At 32.6% G+C, this 19,324-nt stretch overlaps 3 protein-coding genes across 3 annotated transcripts; 2 read left to right on the top strand and 1 right to left on the bottom strand.

Annotated features, from left to right (window-relative positions):
• The first annotated feature begins 2,783 nt into the window (after positions 1-2,783).
• Positions 2,784-4,993, top strand: LOC126661369 (protein disulfide-isomerase SCO2). The gene is made up of 3 exons (XM_050355201.2): positions 2,784-3,287; positions 3,671-3,797; positions 4,743-4,993. The coding sequence occupies exons 1-3, from the start codon at positions 2,859-2,861 to the stop codon at positions 4,820-4,822; spliced, it is 636 nt and encodes a 211-aa protein (XP_050211158.1). The 5' UTR covers positions 2,784-2,858; the 3' UTR covers positions 4,823-4,993.
• A 139-nt stretch (positions 4,994-5,132) lies between these two features.
• LOC126661370 (calmodulin-like protein 30) lies at positions 5,133-5,825 on the top strand. The gene has a single exon (XM_050355202.2). The coding sequence runs from the start codon at positions 5,191-5,193 to the stop codon at positions 5,746-5,748; it is 558 nt and encodes a 185-aa protein (XP_050211159.1). The 5' UTR covers positions 5,133-5,190; the 3' UTR covers positions 5,749-5,825.
• A 413-nt stretch (positions 5,826-6,238) lies between these two features.
• LOC126660912 (pentatricopeptide repeat-containing protein At2g15690, mitochondrial) lies at positions 6,239-8,417 on the bottom strand. The gene has a single exon (XM_050354629.2). It carries the CDS (start codon positions 8,336-8,338, stop codon positions 6,386-6,388), a length of 1,953 nt encoding a protein of 650 aa, XP_050210586.1. The 5' UTR covers positions 8,339-8,417; the 3' UTR covers positions 6,239-6,385.
• Between the last annotated feature and the right edge of the window lie 10,907 nt (positions 8,418-19,324).

Here is a 19,324-nt window from a genome sequence, read left to right as displayed (position 1 = left end):
GGGGCGGTTTTAGGGTAAAAGGGGTTTAGCTGATCATTAGGTAAAGTTTAGGGGGTTTACGGCAGCTTTTTTTAGATCAGGGGGTTTAGCGTAAGATACCCCTAAAGTCAGGGGCCGTGGGTGATTATTAGCCATATTAAATATTTATCGAATATTTTACGCTTCTACTCGCCTTTTGCCTTCTTTCCACCTAGGGCTTCCGGTCAAATCATAAAACAAACCAATCAAATATATATGAAACAATAAATATTTGGTTCATTTTAATTAGTAATGTTACATATATGTTTATAAACTTTTCTAAATATTAAAACGAATCAATCGAATTAGTTAGTTAATTCAATTAATGTATCAAATATGTATCTATCATGTATATATTGTGTATCAAAGATGTATTAAAAATATATTCGAATTTCAATTAAATGTACCAGAGGTGTACCAAAAATATAACGGAGATGTAACAAATATATGTTAAAAATGTATCAAATATGTACCAAACATGTATCATAGAAGTATCAAATATGTATTGGAGAAGTGTCAAATATATAAATGAACCGATGGAATTAGTCAATTGATTCAATTAAACCGATAAAAATAAAGATAAAATATGTAGTGGAAATGTATATTTGAAATGTATCAGAGATGTATCCAATATGTATCAATTATGTATCGTTCGAATATGTATAAGAAATGTATCAAATATGTATCGGAGGTGTATCGAATATGTAATGGAGGTGTATCGAATATGTATCAGAAATGTATCAAATATCTATCAAAAACTCGATACTTTCTCGATACAAGATTTTGGAAACCCACCAATAAATATATAAATTATATATTAGAGATGTATCTATTAAATAAATTTTAAAAATATACCTATCATGTAGCGGAAATGTATCAAATATGTATAATAATATATATGAAATATATATAAAAATATTTTGACACATCTCAAAAATGTATCAAATAAGTATAAAAATATATGTAATAAAATGTATAAAAAAAATAGGAAAATTTGTTCGAACAATCGAATATTTATCAAATATATATAAATATATCGGCAAAAAATAATTATATAGTATATGAGAGACATATCAAATATGTATCGAAGATATAAACAAAAAATATTAATATATTTGTATTTTTAAAATCAAAATTAAATTTAATATTTTTAAAATTTAAATATAATAAATAAATTTTATATATTTAATATATAAATATATAATTTATATTAAAAAAATAAAAAAATTATATCAGGTGCACCAAAAGGTGCACCTGAAATTTGCTAAGAATGACCCGCACATGACGTGCGGGTCATTCATTATAGCAAGTGCACCAAATGGTGCACCTTAAAATTGTTGAAATAAATAAACAGGTGCACGTGCATGTGGTGACACAATGGAGGCTTTTTTGGTCTTAACATGTGTGATTTGGTGGATATGTATTGACTTTAGAGAAAGGTGGTGTTGGTTGAAAATTAATAATGGAAGATGGTATTTTATGAAAGAAAAATTATAATAAAGTAAACAAATTAATTAATATTGTATTAGGTGAAATAGTGAGTTATTATTGTGGTTTTCTTGTTATTTTCTCTAAATAATATTTATATTTAACTAATTAAATTCATTCATGTCAATTAATTATTTAAAAGGAGAGTGTTTTCACTCTCTTGTTTTATGAGAATGTGTTTGTAAGTGTGTACTATTTTTGCTCCAACCTATTCATTAGGTAACAGGTCAGTTTTGTCTTATTCAGCCATCATAATATGTGGCTCTTCTTGCGCTGGACCCGTCCAGCGCTGGATTGAAGAGTGACCTTGTATTTACAGCTAATTCTATAGGTTTAGATTGATTGATTGATTGATTGTTCGTGATTAATAATGTAAAGAAAATATTCTTATTACATTTAGTCAAGTCATTTATCCACAGTATTATTATCATTTCTTTTTTCTAATATGGCAATAAAATTTAAACAAGTCTAGAGTTAAAATACTGCAAAACTTGAGTTTGAAACAACTCAAACTTGATTGAATTTCATTTTAAAAGTTTGAGCTCAAATTTAGTTGAATAATTAAGATTTGAATCCAACTTGACTTTCTATACATAATTATATATGTTAAATTTTGATACAAAAATAAAAGTAATACTTTAAAAGATAAAAAGGTTACTATTTAAAGTTCAGTTATGCTTGCAAACTTATCGAATTTAGTACTTTGATGTTTGAATTCCATCCAATATTCAATTTGAAAAAGTCGATTTCATATAAATCTAACCAATTTTAATTTTATTTCGAGTCAATTCTCAATAGCTAGCGAGTCGGGTTACACTTTTTGTTAATAATTAAAGAGGGAAGCGTTTGTGGAAGGAACTAAAGCTATACGATTTAGCAATTTAGTTTGTTGTTATACCATATCATTTGAGCATCTTAGCAAATATTCTGTTAATTTTTGACACTGTAACAGTATTTTAACTGAGTTGAGGAGAGATTCTTAGATAAACTAAGTCTATCACGTCATCTGTGAACTAGTCTATCACTTTATGAAACGTCATTAAAATAGTGGCATTATTGTAATTTTGTGTATTTTTTTTATAATTTTGAATAATAATATTACAATAGTACCATTTATTTAATAATGTGTCATAATATAATAGATTTAATTTATAAATGACATAGTGGATTGAGTCTATTTAAAAATTTCTCCTCACTTCAGTTATCAGAATTTGACTTAATTTTAGAAGCCAATGAACTCAAAAAAGCTCAAATATGTACGCGTGCGGGTCCCAATATCTCATTATCTCCGTTTTAACATAAGAAAAAAAAAAGTTTGAATCTTGTTTGTTATCACAGTAGCATAATAGCAAATGCTAACCATTAATGTCAGCTCTCTTTTTCTCCCTTCAAAACCCTCCCCTCTACTCTCTCTCCCCTCCATCTCTCACCGCTGCTTTGCAGCCGGCTCCGGCGACCTTCGTCTGGGCCCCATTTTCCCCAGGTGGTTCAATATCACATCAGCAGCTGACGCTGGCAGTATCCGAATCGGCCATGAATCAGACGCTTCCTCCAGCACCGACGGCCCTTCCTCCTCCCCTTCCGGCGGCTCACAGAGGCGGGGACTTGGAGGTAGTGGCGGCAGTAGAGTAAATGCTAGAGAGAAGAAATGGTCGAGAAATAGGGAGAGTTATTTGGTTAACAATGAAGATGCTCTTCCTCTTCCTATGACTCACCCTGATTCTAAACCTGTTTCGCCCCAAGAGATTGAGAAAAGACTCCAGTGTGATCCTATTATTGAGGTGAAATTTTGATTCTTCAGATATTTTGTTTTTTAGCTTACTTTTGTTTCAAAACTGTAGGTGTCAATGGCCTAATTTAGTTTATAGTTGTGTTTGATTATTCTAGTTAATATATATTCAAGTGGGGCAAAAATTGAATTAGGTATAAGTAGCACGGAGACTTCATTCGATCAACAGTTTCCATTTCGCAATTGTTAGGAGTCGGAAACTTAGCCTTTCGGACATGGAACTTCACTTTTAACATAAGAAACCCATTATTTCGTTGTGTCTATGTCCAAGTATCCCATTTTCCTGTATTTGTGTTTCGTGCTACAAAGACTGAGGCTTTATTACTTATCAGTTGCGTGACTCTGGATTTCCGACTCCGATTTCTTGATTTGCAGGATTGTAAGGAAGTGGTTTATGAGTGGACCGGGAAGTGCAGAAGTTGCCAAGGCTCTGGTTATGTAAGCTATTTCAATAGAAGAGGGAAAGAAACTATTTGCAAATGTGTACCTTGCCTTGGTATCGGTAATCTTTTTCCTCCTAAATTTTCGGTTTTTATGGAAGAATAAACTGTAGAGTTAATCATGTTAATAAGTTTTGAGTTTGATGTTGAGTGAAGTTATGTTATGTTGCGCAAGAACATCTCGAGTCTTACACTTTGACATTTTATTTTCATTTCCATAATCACTTCTGAAACTCCGACACTTTATATATATATATAGTCTTGTAAAAATTGTCATTTCAGCTGTTCTCCATATAGACGCTTCCGGTTTCTGATTCAATGCTACATAAGAGTGAAGCTTGAGAATTCCTTAGAATTTCAGTAACCTGAGCATACTATGCTTCTCACTGATCCGGTTAATGTAAAGTTAGCTCATTTGAAAGGAGTTCAGTTGACTTCAGTTTAAAATTGCTTAAACGAAGTTTATATGACATATTAACCTAAATTGGATATATGAAAAAGGACAATATGTTGAAACTGAAGGTGTGGAGTTCAATATATATCAGCTCAATTGCCTTCTTCTCCTCATTATGCCTTTTTCATTCAGACAATGCTCAAAAACTAAGCCTTCAATTCGCGTACAATTTTTTTGCGGTTCTGTTTCAAGCTTCGAACAATCTAATTGTGTTTCTCAAATGTGCCAATGGTTCGGTGGATTAGGGTGAAAATTTCTTTGTTGCTTTTGGAAGCTTACAGAGAATTTAAACTGGAATCTTAGGGGAAACTAGGATCTAAACAACCTTTTATGGGTTTGCAGATCCTCCAAAGGTGTTTTCTTTTTTGTTATTGTGGTTTACACTCACATTTAGACGGGATTCTCCCGTCAACAATTTATTTTGCTCCTGTTACTACTTCTGTTATAAGAATATGTAACTCTTATAGGCAATTCCGAAAAGTTTTATTTTTTGTTGTTTGTTACAGTTTCGAAATACATTCTGATCTGATCTTAAATACCTGAACTTTTGCAGGGTATGTGCAAAAAATAACAGGTCGCGCAGATATTGCTGCAATGGATGAATTGGATGATGGAAAGCCATTCTTGCCATGATAGTTTTTGACTTCAGGGAGTATACTGAGTAATAACTTTTTAATGAGTTGTAGATTGAAGATTTATATACAAAGAGAATAAAGTGAAACATCATTGAAATGAGAATTTCAAAAATTGATTCTGATAATTCCTTGTAACCTTTTGCAAAGAATATATTCTTTTCTTCTTCAATGTCAATTTTGTTCTGCCTTATCTTATTTATATTCCTTCAGAATCTTTTGGACCATAACCAGAAAGTTGCTAAAGGGATAACTTTATCAAATTAAAATGGAACATATTCATGTTTTTTAAGCAGGATATAAAGTTTGAAGGCATCTAGTTTTTCTACTGTTCTTGTTGCAATTTTTGTATATTTCAGTTTCTGCCAAATGTCAAATGTTAGCTTTCTAGAGTTCCAGTTCAAACTTTCAAGAAACAAGCTTCTGCGGAAACCGTCACGATTGTTCTCTTCCAGGGACAGAAAGAACTCCGGTGGACTACCTACTTTCCAGCCAAACGTGAGCGAGATGAGGCAAGTTTTCAATAAATTTGACTCCAATAGGGATGGAAAAATATCTCAGCAGGAATACAAAGCCACACTCAAAGCTCTGGGACAGGACAATGTGATCGGAGATGTGCCGAAGATTTTTCAGGTTGTTGATTTGGACGGAGATGGATTTATTGATTTTAAGGAGTTCGTAGAAGCGCAGAAGAAAGGTGGCGGCATTAAGACGACAGACATTCAGACTGCGTTTCGAGCATTTGATGCAAATGGAGATGGGAAGATATCTGCTGAGGAAGTTATGGAAGTCTTAAGGCGGCTTGGTGAGAGATGTAGCCTAGAGGATTGCCGGAGAATGGTCAGAGCAGTTGATGCTGATGGTGATGGAATGGTCAACATGGATGAATTTATCACTATGATGACTCAAACTCTTGTTGCTTTATAACTTTTCTGTGAAAGGCCTGAATAAAACTTGTTTATTGAAGTTAATGAAAAACATATATGTATGAAGTTCTTTCAGATCTTTATTTCCTCATCATTTTGATTTACTTTATCTATGTTTGAAAGAGAGGGGCTGCTTCTCCTCTAATAAGGTACTAGATTAGGGCCGTAATCTAGTCGAGTGGAAACAATGTCAACTTGATTTTAAAGCTCAAATTTTGAAACTTAATTTGAACTCTGATCGAATTTTATTATTAGAACGACAATTCAAATTTGGTAGAATAACTGAAAATCGACTTTGACTCAATTATTTGTATAAATAATTAAAAATCTAATTTAAGTAATGAAGTAAGAATATTATTATAAATATGTATAATTACAAAAGAATAAAAAAATATTAGTTAAGCTTAGATTAGTGAGCCTGATAAGCTGAGTATCGGAATGTTCGAATTCGCAATTGACTTAAGCTCAAACTCAAGCACAGGAAATCAGCATTAATTAATCTCATAAAATATGATCAATTGAGCATAAGCAGTGCATACATGCTAATCAGCAACAAAAGGTTTATATTTTACAATAAAAGTTCCTCATGCTGTGCTCTCACTTAACAGATGATAATAAGTGTTCAACTGTAGATTGCTTTACCAGTAATCTCCACACGAGCAACCTCCATCCTTGAAATGATGAAATCTCTTGTTATCCCTCACAATCAATTCCCTCCCAACAATCCTGGACATGATTTTAATAGCATTGTGACAATCGCCGCACACACGGAGATTCTTGATAATCCTCAAAGGTGTCCTAGCCGGAGTACTGATGAGACCATATGCAATTGCCAACCGCTCACTGTGATAAAGCAAAGCTTGTTCTTTCGCTTCCTGATCAATGTCGTGAAGAACGTATCTTGTATCCGGCACATAGCTCACCGCTTTACTCATTGCCTTGAGTTTCTCGTCATCCTTGTAAAGCGTAGGATTCCTAAACTCAACAATTCTATTCCTTCCTTCAAGCATGCTGATTACGCTATATTTCTTTGGTGGTGGAGTGGGAATTTTCTTGGCAACAGCCTTTGATGGGTCAAGAGCAACAATCAATTCCTCAGCATGGTCTTCTAGATCAACATCTCCATGAATCCTAGCATAATTCTTCAGTGTCCCCCAGATATCAACTGTAGGCTCAAACGGCAGTTTCTCGATATACTTTTCAATTTCATCAACATACCCAGCTTTTCCGAGAACATCGATAACTCCTATATAATGTTCTATCCCTGGATTAATTCCGTACTCATTCTTCATCGACTCAAAATGCAAAAACCCTTCCTCTACCGCCTCTGCACTAGCACATGCGGATAAAACTGCGAGGAAAGTTTCTGCAGTGGGTTTCAGTCCTGAATCCCTCATCTGCTCATACAATTGCAGCCCTTCATCTCCCAAGTTATTCCTAGCATAGCCGTTTATCATCAAATGCCATGAATCCATATCCCTATCTTTCATATGATCAAAAACTCTCCTAGCATCAGTCATGCTACCACATCTCCCATACATGCCAATCACCTTCTTCAACAAATTAGAATCACCTCTACAAGTTGATTGCAAAAAGTAATCATGCACCTTTTTCGCATCCTCAAGTTTCGCACACAATTCAAACAGCATATAAAAACAATCACCATCAGCTTTAACCCCTTGATCCAACAAATCAATAGCTTCCTTAACCTTTCCCTCCTGGCAAAAGCGCATCAAATCCGCCAATGAAGGAGCAGGAGCATGGCTATTTACTTCAGCATTCATATTTGGAGCTGGCATCTGAGATGGCATATGTCCTTGATTGGGATTTTGAGCCTGTGGATTCCACTGACCAGGGTTTCTAGCTTGTGGGAATCCCTGATTTTGATTGTTCCATGGAGTTGGATTTCTGGGTTGCTGATAGCCATGGACATTAGGATGCACCTGGCTATGGTTTTGATGCTGAGGAGAACTTGCTGGAGCATTCACATTCACAGCTTGAATATCCGATGCCACGTGCCCTTGATTGTTCCACTGACCAGGGTTTCTACCCTGTGAAAATCCCTGATTTTGATTGTTCCACTGATTTGGGCTATTAGGTTGCTGATAACCCTGGACATTATTAGGATACACCTGACTAGGGTTTTGGTGTTGCGAATAATTCTGAGGCTGAGAATTCAACTGATTAGTATGCTGCTGTGGTTGATTCTGATGATGAGAAACATTCCGGGAAGGTGAATTCCATTGATTAGGATCATTTTGAGGCTGCTGAGGAAATGAACTAGGATATCCCCTATTCTGGTCAACATTAGGGTAATTGAACTGATTGTTATTAGGGTTTACACGTTGTTGATGGGACTCAGCATTCCACTGATTAAAGTCACCTTGATTATTAGATGAACCACCTTGATTCCAGTGAGTATTACTAGGGTTTCTTTGATAATCATTAGGAAGAGCAGACGATGTAGTTAGGGTTTTAGAAATGATGCTGTAATTGAAATTGAAATTAGAGCGCGGTACCTTTGAAAGAAAATGAGAAGAAGGAATGATTTTGAAGCAGCGTGAGCGTCGAATCGCCATTAGAGAAGCCATTTGTTGGAGTGAAAAATGAATTAGTGGACTGTAAAACCCTAAACAATAACCCCTCAATTCATGTCGGAGGCTCAGATTGGGGTTTGGTATCTAAAACTGGGCCTTTCTATTCTTTAACGTACAGAACTTTTATTTAGGCCCACAAAACAATTCAAAAACCCACTTGACTTTTAAAAATGCGCCTTAAATCTTAAAAATGAGGAGAAAACTACAAAATAATTGCAAATAAGGGAAATCTTTTCTCAAATATCCATTTTCTTAAATTTTTACATTTCTGTCATTTTTTATATGAACAAATGATCAATTCAACCCCTCAACTTGACACGAAATATTAATAAAGTCATTTTGGACTTTTTAGATCAAACAAACCCGCAACTTGCGTTTTTCGCTCAAAAAGCCCCTCCCCACTCTCACCTAAGCAAGTGTATTACACTCTCTGAAAAAAAATAGAAAAAATATAAAAAAAAACTCTTAATATTTTATTTATTTCTTAAATTAATACTTAACAATTTTAATTTTCAATTACATCCTTTAATTTTTAAAAACTCAATAATTTATTTAATTTTTAATAAAATATAAAAAATTCTTTTATACTTTTTTCTCCTTCTTCCCTTTCTTTTCGTATTCTTCCCTTCTTCTCCTTTCTCTTTCTTCTGACTACTACCGTCCGCGCCATCTGTCGTCGCCTCTGTCCCCCACCACCTCCTCAGGCGAGGAGCTGCTTCTCCTCGCTTGAGGAGCATCACATCTGCTCATAGGAGCATATTTGCATTTTAAGCGAGGAGCAGAAATCTTGAGAGTTTTAGATTCAACATCTTACAGCTTCGATTTTTTTCAAATTTCGGTTCACTCGAAAAGCCTAATTTCTAACAGTACAAAAAAAAAACCTGATTACTAATATCACCATTACAAAAAAAAAACCTAATAAAAATTATCAAATTCATATAGAATAACGCCAACTTCTTCTTTTCTGGTGGAGACAACAACTTCTTCAAGAGTGACAGTTGGCGCAAGTTGAGCTCCCATAGATGCGTTTTCTTCTCTTTTTTGCCGATTTTTGTTAAGTTATGGATCTTTAGAAGCAGTGCTGCCATTTTTTAACGAGCGAATGAAGGAGAGAGATTAGCTATAAAGAGAGTTAATAAAGAGGGTAGTTTGTGAAATAAAATAACTAAGGTTTGTCATTAATTGTAAAATAAAAAAAAAGAATCAATTCACCCACTCAACTTGACACGAAATATCAAATTAGTCATTTTGGACGTTTTTGGGTCAAACAGACTGCAATTTGCGTTTTTCGCTCAAATCAGCCCCTGTGACACAAAAACACCTCAAAAAGAGAGTGAGATTGCTAATTAAACTAATTAATTCTAATTAATCACAATTGCAACCTTAATTAAACACAATTAAAATCCTAATTAAATCTAATTAGTCTAATTAAAACACATAAATCTAAATCACCGGAAACCGCCCGACCCCACTCCGTCACAAACTGCTCCTCAGATGAGGAGCCATTGCTCCTCGCTTGAGGAGCAGTGCTCCGCCACTTTGGAGGAACATACCTATTACTATCTAATTAAATTAATCTCATATGTTATCATTAAACTATTTTCTGGTTTTCGGTGTATTCCATTTCATTATTACTTCTCTAGGAGAAGCGTCAGAATCAGTATCATTCTTCACTCGCTCCTCAAATAACGAAACAAGGGTCAGTTTTTCATTCTCGATCAATGCATCCATTCATCGAATATTATTACTGGTAATAATCCTGCAATATTTTTTTTGTAGTGGCATTTGTGATCAGGTATTTGTTTCTGTTCATATTTGGACTTCTAAGCAAATATTTTTCAATAAGAAAAATGTGTTTTTTTTATTAAAAATAAACTTTAAAGAAAAATTATAAATTGTGTATCATTTTTCTTTCCTGCATGACTATTTTTTCAGATCACTATGACAGGAGTAGAAATACTCCTATTTTCGAGGGCTTTTCAGTATTGTTTAGTGTGCGTTATTGTCAAATTCATACTTGTTTTGGTATTTATTTATTATGTTCAAGTATTTTTGGCGTAGGCATGTAGATGGGCGTATTTTGAGCTTAATAGATTATAAACGGACCTTGGTGAAGAATAGTGAAGCTTCAGAGTGGGTTGGAAGTGGTTTCGAAGTGAAAAAGAAGGTGTTGCGTCGTGAGGATGGGTGTCGCATTGCGACGAATTGGAGAAAAGAGGACCCCAAGTCTAGCAGAATACTCACGACGGAGTAAAGACCAAGCTCGCGTAATGCGTTAAAGATTTGTGAGTGTCGCGTCACGACGCCAAGATAGCATTGAGCATGTCGCGTCGCGACAAGGGGTGTCACGTCGCGACACCCCAAAAACCTGCATAATGATTTTACGCTTTTGGTCCTACGAAGTCGCGAGTAAAAGACCGAAGTCTCGAGGCATTATAGATATTACACCGAGCTCGAAATCAAAGAACATCCTATGTTTGTATCGAGTATAAATAGATAATAATTACATCTTGTAAAAGGTTCGATTAATTACTGTTTCTTAGACAAATCCTTAGTTTTATATATTTTAGCTTTTCATCTCTTCGTTCTTAGATTGATTTCATTATTGTCTCGCCGATTATTATTAGTTTACATTCGAATAAGGTACGATTGATCTTAATTTTATATTCGGTATTGCTTTTAAGCGCAGAATGATTTCTTCAATTATTTCTGTAAGTCTTTTTACTATTATGCCTAACTAAACCCTTCGTTGGGGATTAATTGGAATTATGTTTGTTTAACTTAATTGGATTTATGGATTTTTATTCTTGATATGTTTTAATTATTGTGCTTAATTCTTAGCCTAAACCGATCACTTAACTTATGCCATATGTTTTAGTTTTAGCTCGAGAAAGTAAAATTGGAGTAGAATAACATAATTAAGAACGTAGGAGTTAATTGTGCGAGAGTGAATTAACAAGTGCGTGCTCTTTGGATTCGCTTCATAAATATTTAATTAATTAATACTTAGGTTAATCATTGTGCGAGAGTGAATAATTAACCTACTATCAGTTAATTTTATGCTTTTGCATGTAATTGTTCGAGAGAGAATTTTAGGTGCCTCCGATTAGTCCGAACCATATCAGAACAATACAATTCATAACCCGAATCAAGTAAACAGCATAACGAAAATTAATAATCCCTACTTTTCCCATTATTGTTAAACACCACTTTAATTACAGCTTTAGTTTATGTTTATTCATTTACTCAAACAGATAAAAATATCTTCGACTATCCAAATCGATTCTCTTAACTGGTTGTATTTAGAAGTTTTCTCTGTGAGTACGATATCCGGACTTCACATTTTGTATTACAAATTGGCTACTTACATTTGTGTAATTTTACCAACACACTACCTACGGCCAATCATGATAATTATATATCTCTTATGAATCCTTTTATTTTCCAATCCTATTCTATATATCTTCTTTTATTAAACTAATAGGAGCACTAATAATCTTCTTTTGTTTTGTTAAATTAATGGGAGGACTATCAGAAAAGTACGGCGTGAGAGATCAACACTCACGTTGTCGGAGTCCTCGGAGATGGCTGACGCTTGTTTCTTTTTTAGCTGCCTGCTATATGGGTTAATGACCATAAAATTTGGTTTTTGTTAATTATTTCTAAAATTATCACCCAAAAACTCGTAATTCCCATTTTATGTCTTCCAGACCGCGGAACTGTTCCGCGGTTTGTGTAAACCGCGGAACAGTTCCGCGGTCTGTCCTACGTGGCTCCTCGCTGGAGGAGCCACATAGGAAAAGTAAACCGCGTAACAGTTACGCGGTTTGCTTTTCCAACGTGGCAAACCGCGTAACTGTTACGCGGTTTCCTTTGTGCAGTCAGGGAATTTAATTCCCTGACTGCACTGATTGGGAGAAAAATTCTCCCAGTCATTTTAATGTAATCATTTAAAAAAAATTTAAATAAATAAAATATTTATCTAAAAATGAAAAAAAAAATTACGTTTTAATTGTTGAATTTTTTTAAATTTAAAACGTTTGAATTAGTTAATTTTTATAACATTCTACAAAAATAAATTTATAAAATACTAAAAAATAATTATATTAACAAATATTCAAATATAATTTATACTTCATAACAATAACATATTTAATAAACTAAAAATTACAAATTAAAAAAGATTACTACATCATATAATAATGTACAAAGTACAAAAAAGAAATCACCTAGGAGTCCTATCGTCATATCTACTAGTGACCGGGAGGTTCGAGCGCAAGTTGTTTCTGTTACGGTTCGCCCGACGGCCTGTACTGATGGTGAGGTAACGTCGACCTGGGCGACCATCACCATCACCCTCTCCTGCATCGGCGTCCTCGTCGTCGGCTCCGTCGTCACCCTGCTGGTCCTGGGGAATGGCCGTACTCGTCGTTGCTGGTGGCGGGGTAACAAATTCTTCTTGTTGGCGGAACATCATCGCCTCCATGCTGTCTAGACCTAACCAACTGCTACCATATGACAGAAAGTCTGTAGTCCCAGGTGTCTGTGGAAGTCCCTGTGAAGCTGGAAAGTCCTGTGTACCCTGTGTAGGCTGATCCCACTGCACCTGAAAAGGAGGCACCGTAGGTGGTACATAAGCAGGCGGCGGAGGAACAAAAGGCGAAGAAGGTCCTGGTGGCACTGGATATGAACACGACCCCTGAAAATAGTGATGTGCCGAATCCCCGTAAAACTGGCCAGAAGAAGAAGGAGGACCCGATGAACACGCCACATTGCTTGCATATGAACATCTGTCTCCATAGGAAAACCATCATATTTTTGAAATCTTCCATGTTCATCGAACCGAGGCACTCGTAGATAAATCTTCACTATCTCGTCACCATCCTTCAGCCCAATTACCCTTCTAATTACGACTTGTAGTTGTGCAAAATTCACTACACTCGTCAGCTCAACCAGTTCTGATTTACCAGAAACATAATCAACTCCACCCGGAGTCGATAATATTGTACCATCCCAATAAATTTTTAGGGCTGGCAGCTCATTTGTCGTCATTACTACATTAAAAAAATATAATTTTAACTACATTTTTAGGGCTGGCAGCTCATTAAAAAGAGGGTTACTCTCATTTAAAATATAATTCAAATATTCTACATGTCAAGTTCAAATTTTTAATAATTAGCCGATTTAAATGTAAATACGAATATTTTATGTTAACTTTTTTCACAAACCTACAGTTATAAAAAAATTATATTTTCTCTAAATACTGTTAAAAACAAATACCTATTATATTTAATTTTTTAGTATCGAATCTATTTATATAATATAAAACATAAATTTTAATATTTTGCACTAATTCCAACCTAATATAAAAATATTCTAAAAATTTCATATATTCGATTTTCTAATTTTAATTTATATAAATTTTATACACATTATTCTAATTTTATTTACACATTAATCTAATTTATTTTATAATATATATTTTTAAAAAATTTAACTAAATCTAACTATATCTATGGGTTAACTCTATATTTATTAAACTAACTACATTTCAAACATTATTTTAATCTAACTACACATCAAACATCATTTAAATCTAACTACATTCAATAATTAAAAATAACATATCTATAAATTTTAAAGACTCACCCGATAATTCCGCTAAAAAATAATATTCTGCGCCAAAAAATAATATTCCGCCACGAAAACCAACTCCGCAAAATCTTCTCCACAATAATGCGCCAAAAAATAATATTTCGCCACGAAAACCGACTCCGCGAAATTTTCTCCACAATAATACCCCGATTTAAAATTTTTATCTCTCTACTATCTCTCTCTCTCTACATATCTCTCTCTCTCTATAAAAAATTTTCTTACAAATTGTGATATAAGGGGGAACGGGTTGGTTCCCCCTTTTATAGTGGTGTAGACCGCGGAAAATTTCCGCGGTCTACAACCACTCGGTCAGAGGGAATTTATTCCCTCTGACAGGGAATAAATTCCCTCTGTAAACCGCGGAAGAGTTCCGCGGTTTACAGTGACGTGGCTCCACCTGCATCCAGGTGGAGCCACATGTGCAGACCGCGGAACACTTCCGCGGTTTACCCAAAACCGCTTAAGTGTTCCGCGGTCTGTATGATATAAATGGGGAAATTTTTTTAATCTGGGGTTAATTTAAGAATTTTGTTTAATTTTACAAATAAAAACGTCATTAACCCCTGCTATATACCTGGTAATTATTAATGTATCATTAATGTTTTAATCATAATTGCTTATGAACTTTGAGCTTTAGTAAATATTGCTCTTCCGACCTATAATAATTTAATTGAACATTTTTGTTTTTTCAGCTTCTCTAATAGCATGAAATTTGACATTAATATGTTTTGTTCTTCCATGCTGGACAAAATCTTTGCAATTGAAATAACAAATTTATTGTCACACAATTAGACCTGTTCATAGGCTTGTGTATCCGTCCAGGCCCGTCTAAATCCGGTGCTTAGAGCCGGGCTTGGGCAATGATTTTTCGTACCAAGCCCGACCCGAGCCCGAGCCCGAGCCCATAAAAAGTACACATAAATGCAAGTTTGAAACACAAACAGACCTATTGCTATCTAATTAAATTAATCTCATATGTTATCATTAAATTATTTTCTATTTTTGGGTCTATTCCATTTTCATTATTACTTCTCTAAGAGAAGCGTCAGAATCAGTATCATTCTTCACTCGCTCCTCATATAACGAAACATGGGTCAATTTTTCATTCTCGATTGATGCATCCAATTCATCAAATATTATCACTGTTAATAATCTTGCAAAATATTTTTTTTTGCTGCAGTGGCATTTGTGATCAGGCATTTGTTTCTGTTCATATTTGGAATTCTAGGTAAGTATTTTTTTACAAAAAAAATGTATTTTTTTATTAAAAATATATTTCAAAGAAAAATTATAAAGTGTGTATCGTTGTTTTTTCCCGCATGACTGTTTTTTTTAGATCACTACTTACGACCCATGGTAATTATATATCTCTTTCGAATTCTTTTATTTTCTCATCCTATAATATAATTTCCATACATATCTGATATGAAACAAAAATAATCTTATATGTGCTGCTGAGCGCAAAAATTTTAGGTGAAGACAAAATAAAAAATATGTATTTCCAAGAAAAAATTTACTTTAAATTATTATTATAGTTTTCCCATAATTTTATTTCAAATGAAAAATTATTTACTATCATACTTTTTTTTCTTCCTCAAAGTTTTTGGAAAAATTACCTAGGGTATTTTTTAAAAAACATTAATTACAGCGGTTTTTATCTTTTGAAATAATAACATCGTGTATTTTTTTTATTTTTTAAATTGTCTTTTTAATTTAAAAATATACCTTTTTGGTGTATTTTTATTGTTGGTATATTTATCGTGTGATTATAGTGTTTTTATGGTGTATTTATAGTGTATTTATGATGTATTTACGGTGAGTAAATGATGGGTGAAAAAGATCTTTTTATAAATATTTTATGAAACTAGATACCGAATATAATTAACCATTCATGACCCAAATTTTTGTAATTACTTTTTCAAAATAGGATAGTTTAAAGATAATTTCAAACATTTTGATTGGTTAATTATAAAAATACTCATTATGTTTTTTATATAAATAACATTGACTCAACTCACACATCAAACACCAACCAATTCATTTAATTTAGGGTTAATTACAAATTAAATCACAAATTTTACTCTAATTTGCAATTACAACGTGAATTTTAAAATTTGGCAATGTCAGTAACTAACTTTCATACTTTGGTAAATTGGTACACCGATCTAAAAAAACACTGTTATGGACATTGTAATATACCACCACATGTTGTTGCATGATTGGTCGGTGTATCAATCTGCCAAAAAATAAAAGTTGATTATTGCCAAATTTTAAAGTTCGTGTTGTAATTGCAAATTAGAGTAAAGTTCGTGATTTAAATTTATAATTAACCCTTTAATTTAACACATAAAATAAATTAAAATATTAAAATATTAACAAAAATATAGTAGAACACTAGCTATATCATTAATCCTCAAACAAAAGAAATAAAACTATAAATTCTATTATATGTGATAATTAGTAATTTCTCAAATTTTTATCATTTATATTTTGATAGAGACCGTATATGCTATGACAATAAACAAATACAACAATAAGTTTATTTTTATTGTTCTATTTTTAAAGAGAATAATCAATGTTTTTCTTTTGAAATTAAGAGAATAATCAATGTATTTAACCATTAATGCTACCAACTTGACAACTTCATATTCAATTAAAATAACAACATGCTTTCATCAATAAAAAATTACCAACATGCTCTTTGAAAAAGTATATGCACACTCCTTTATAGAAATGCAATACCTAAAGTATTTCAATTAGGTTACTATAGTAGACAGTGACGTAATTAAAAATTGAAATTAAAAGAGATAAAATATATAAATTTAAAATTTAAGATTTATTAAATTAGGGAGATAAAATGTAATATTTCTATATATAAGAGCATCCACAGTGGGAAGCTCTTACCGGTTATTAACCGGTTATCATTGAGCTTTTTCCACTGTGGAGCTTGGGGAAAAGCTCAATAAGAATTGAGCGGTTGGTGCTTACCAACCGCTCAATTCTGGACCCCATTTTTTTATTAATAAAATAATGTTTAATTCAAAATAAAAAAATTAGTTTTAAATTTGTGTGCTGCAATTTAGGTATTATTTAATTTTATCAATAAAAAAATTAGTAATTTTTATTTCACATAAATTTATTATGTAATAGTTTAATTAAAAAATTAATAACGAATGGATTTCTTTTTATTAATGATATTTATTGATGGAGTCTGCCTTCTGAACCGGTGAGTAAGACCTGCAAAACAGGGTAGAAGCTAACCAGACGGTGGTTGTCCGATTAACTCTCCGATGCTAAAGTCAGTCTAGAGCTTTGAGCAGCGTTTTGAGTATATGAATGTAATTGTGTTTCTAGGCATACCTCGTGCTCCTTTTATAGTAGTCGAATATACCTAGTAGAGTTGTATTAGGCAGGTGAATCCTACTTTATAGGGATTCGGCAATATCGTAGAGATTCTCCTGATTTGTCGTGATCTACCTTAATCTGATAAGAGTCCTATTTAGGAACGTTTTCCTAAATAGTCTTATCTTCCTAAAGTAGAGCTTATCCTTCCATATGTAGTGTTTGTGTCCGAATAGGACAATACTTCCATACTTAGTCGATTACCCGAATCCCGGACCTGACGCGCTTTCGGCGGATCATGTGGGATTCGGTCTTTGTAGCCATATCTTCGAATCTCTAAGGATTCGGTCTTTATTAGCATGTCATCGAATCTTAAGAGATTCGGCTTCTCCTTCATATCTTCGGATCTTTAGGGGGAGTCCGGTATCACCTGAGAGTGGATCTCCTGCAACTCGGCTCCATTATACTTACAATAGGATTCGGTATCCATCATTTATTATTCCATCCGTTATAATAAAATTGTCTACTTTTTATACAAAATTTAATATTTTAATGTATTATTTTTAATATTTTCTAATGTATTTTTTATAAATAATTTATAATTTATATGTAATTATTTATACATAATTTTAAAAATTAAATATGAATAGAATATATTTTTTATAAAGAAAATAATATATAGTTAAGTGTGGATCCCTTGTCAGTTTACTTTTTAAAGTCCAACCATTGTGGAATAAAGTTGAGTTTAATGAAAAACTGATGTGTCATTTCATCAGACTCAAAAACAGCCTAACGACTGTGAATGCTCTGACATCTAAAATTTAAAATTTATTATAACTAATACGTTAAAAAAGGAGATAATTGTTTCTATAACTCATGTGGGTCCGCCATAATGAGTAGGTCAATAACAAGTGTACTCAAGCTTGACCTCTTCCAAATTGGAGTTCAAATTCGAGAGTGTTATTCAAATTTAAACTCGAGCTCAGTTTCGAGTTCTAATGAATTTAAATTTTCAGGTTTGAGCATAAACGACATCTAAACTTAGTAAGGACAAAATTAATTATTGAAATATTAAAATTTTGAACTATACAATATAGATGTATATATAAATTTAGAGGTATTAAAATAAATAATAAGAAAATAATCAATTATTTTATACTTAAAAGTTTTGTTTAGACTTACGAGCCACACGAGACTCTTTAATGATTTCGGATCAACTTGAACTTGACTTAAATTATTTGAATCGTTTTAAAAAAAACCGGAGTTTTTAGTAATTATTTTGATTTAATTATAATAACAAATATACTTTGTGACATTGAGACAATTGATCAAATAATGCTAAAATTGAATAAAGGACCAAGTCAATTAAATGACGCATTCGTCTATAAAGATTATGGCTCAATTTGATTATTCTTTTTTTATGTTTTTACTTTTTAGTAAGATTACTGCCTCGACTAGTGTGTGAATCAGCTGGTTCAGTCACAAAACATAACTGAATTGAATAAACTGAATTAAATTTATTTAATTGAGCTGTAACTATGTAAATAAAAACAAAATAATTATTTAGTTACGTCAATTATTTTAGTCAATTAAATTAAATCAAACTAAAGTAATTATTTCGTTTGCTCGATTACTTCATTTATCGAATAGCCAGATTTTATCAATATTAATAAAAAAATATTAAAAGTAAATAATCGATTTGCTTGTTTTTTTTTTGGTAAATTAATCGATTTGCTTGTTAGTTGATCTTTATACATAAATTTAGGTACAATATCAATATTAAATTCAGTTAATTAATTTGATTCAGCTTGATTTTCACTCTAAATTTTTTGAACTTTTCAAAAACAAAATATACAGTAGACCCTCTAATAGTTAATATTCAATAAATTAATAATTCTAATAATTAAAAGAAAATTGAGGGAACCAACTTCGTTCCACATCGAATAATTAATAATTCTATTATTTAATAATTAATAAAATTTT

This window comes from Mercurialis annua, linkage group LG8, assembly GCF_937616625.2.
Source record: "Mercurialis annua linkage group LG8, ddMerAnnu1.2, whole genome shotgun sequence".
Lineage (NCBI taxonomy): Eukaryota > Viridiplantae > Streptophyta > Magnoliopsida > Malpighiales > Euphorbiaceae > Mercurialis > Mercurialis annua.
Note: the sequence above shows the minus strand (reverse complement) of the source record. Positions and strands in the feature narration are given on the sequence as shown.

Bases quoted from the DNA above. Each gene is read 5' to 3' on its own strand.
- LOC126660912 (XM_050354629.2), bottom strand. From the start codon at position 8,338: ATGGCTTCTCTAATGGCGATTCGACGCTCACGCTGCTTCAAAATCATT.
- LOC126661370 (XM_050355202.2), top strand. From the start codon at position 5,191: ATGTCAAATGTTAGCTTTCTAGAGTTCCAGTTCAAACTTTCAAGAAAC.
- LOC126661369 (XM_050355201.2), top strand. From the start codon at position 2,859: ATGCTAACCATTAATGTCAGCTCTCTTTTTCTCCCTTCAAAACCCTCC. The intron at 3,288-3,670 runs GTGAAATTTTGA...CTTGATTTGCAG, and splicing joins AGTGTGATCCTATTATTGAG to GATTGTAAGGAAGTGGTTTA. The intron at 3,798-4,742 runs GTAATCTTTTTC...GAACTTTTGCAG, and splicing joins TGTACCTTGCCTTGGTATCG to GGTATGTGCAAAAAATAACA.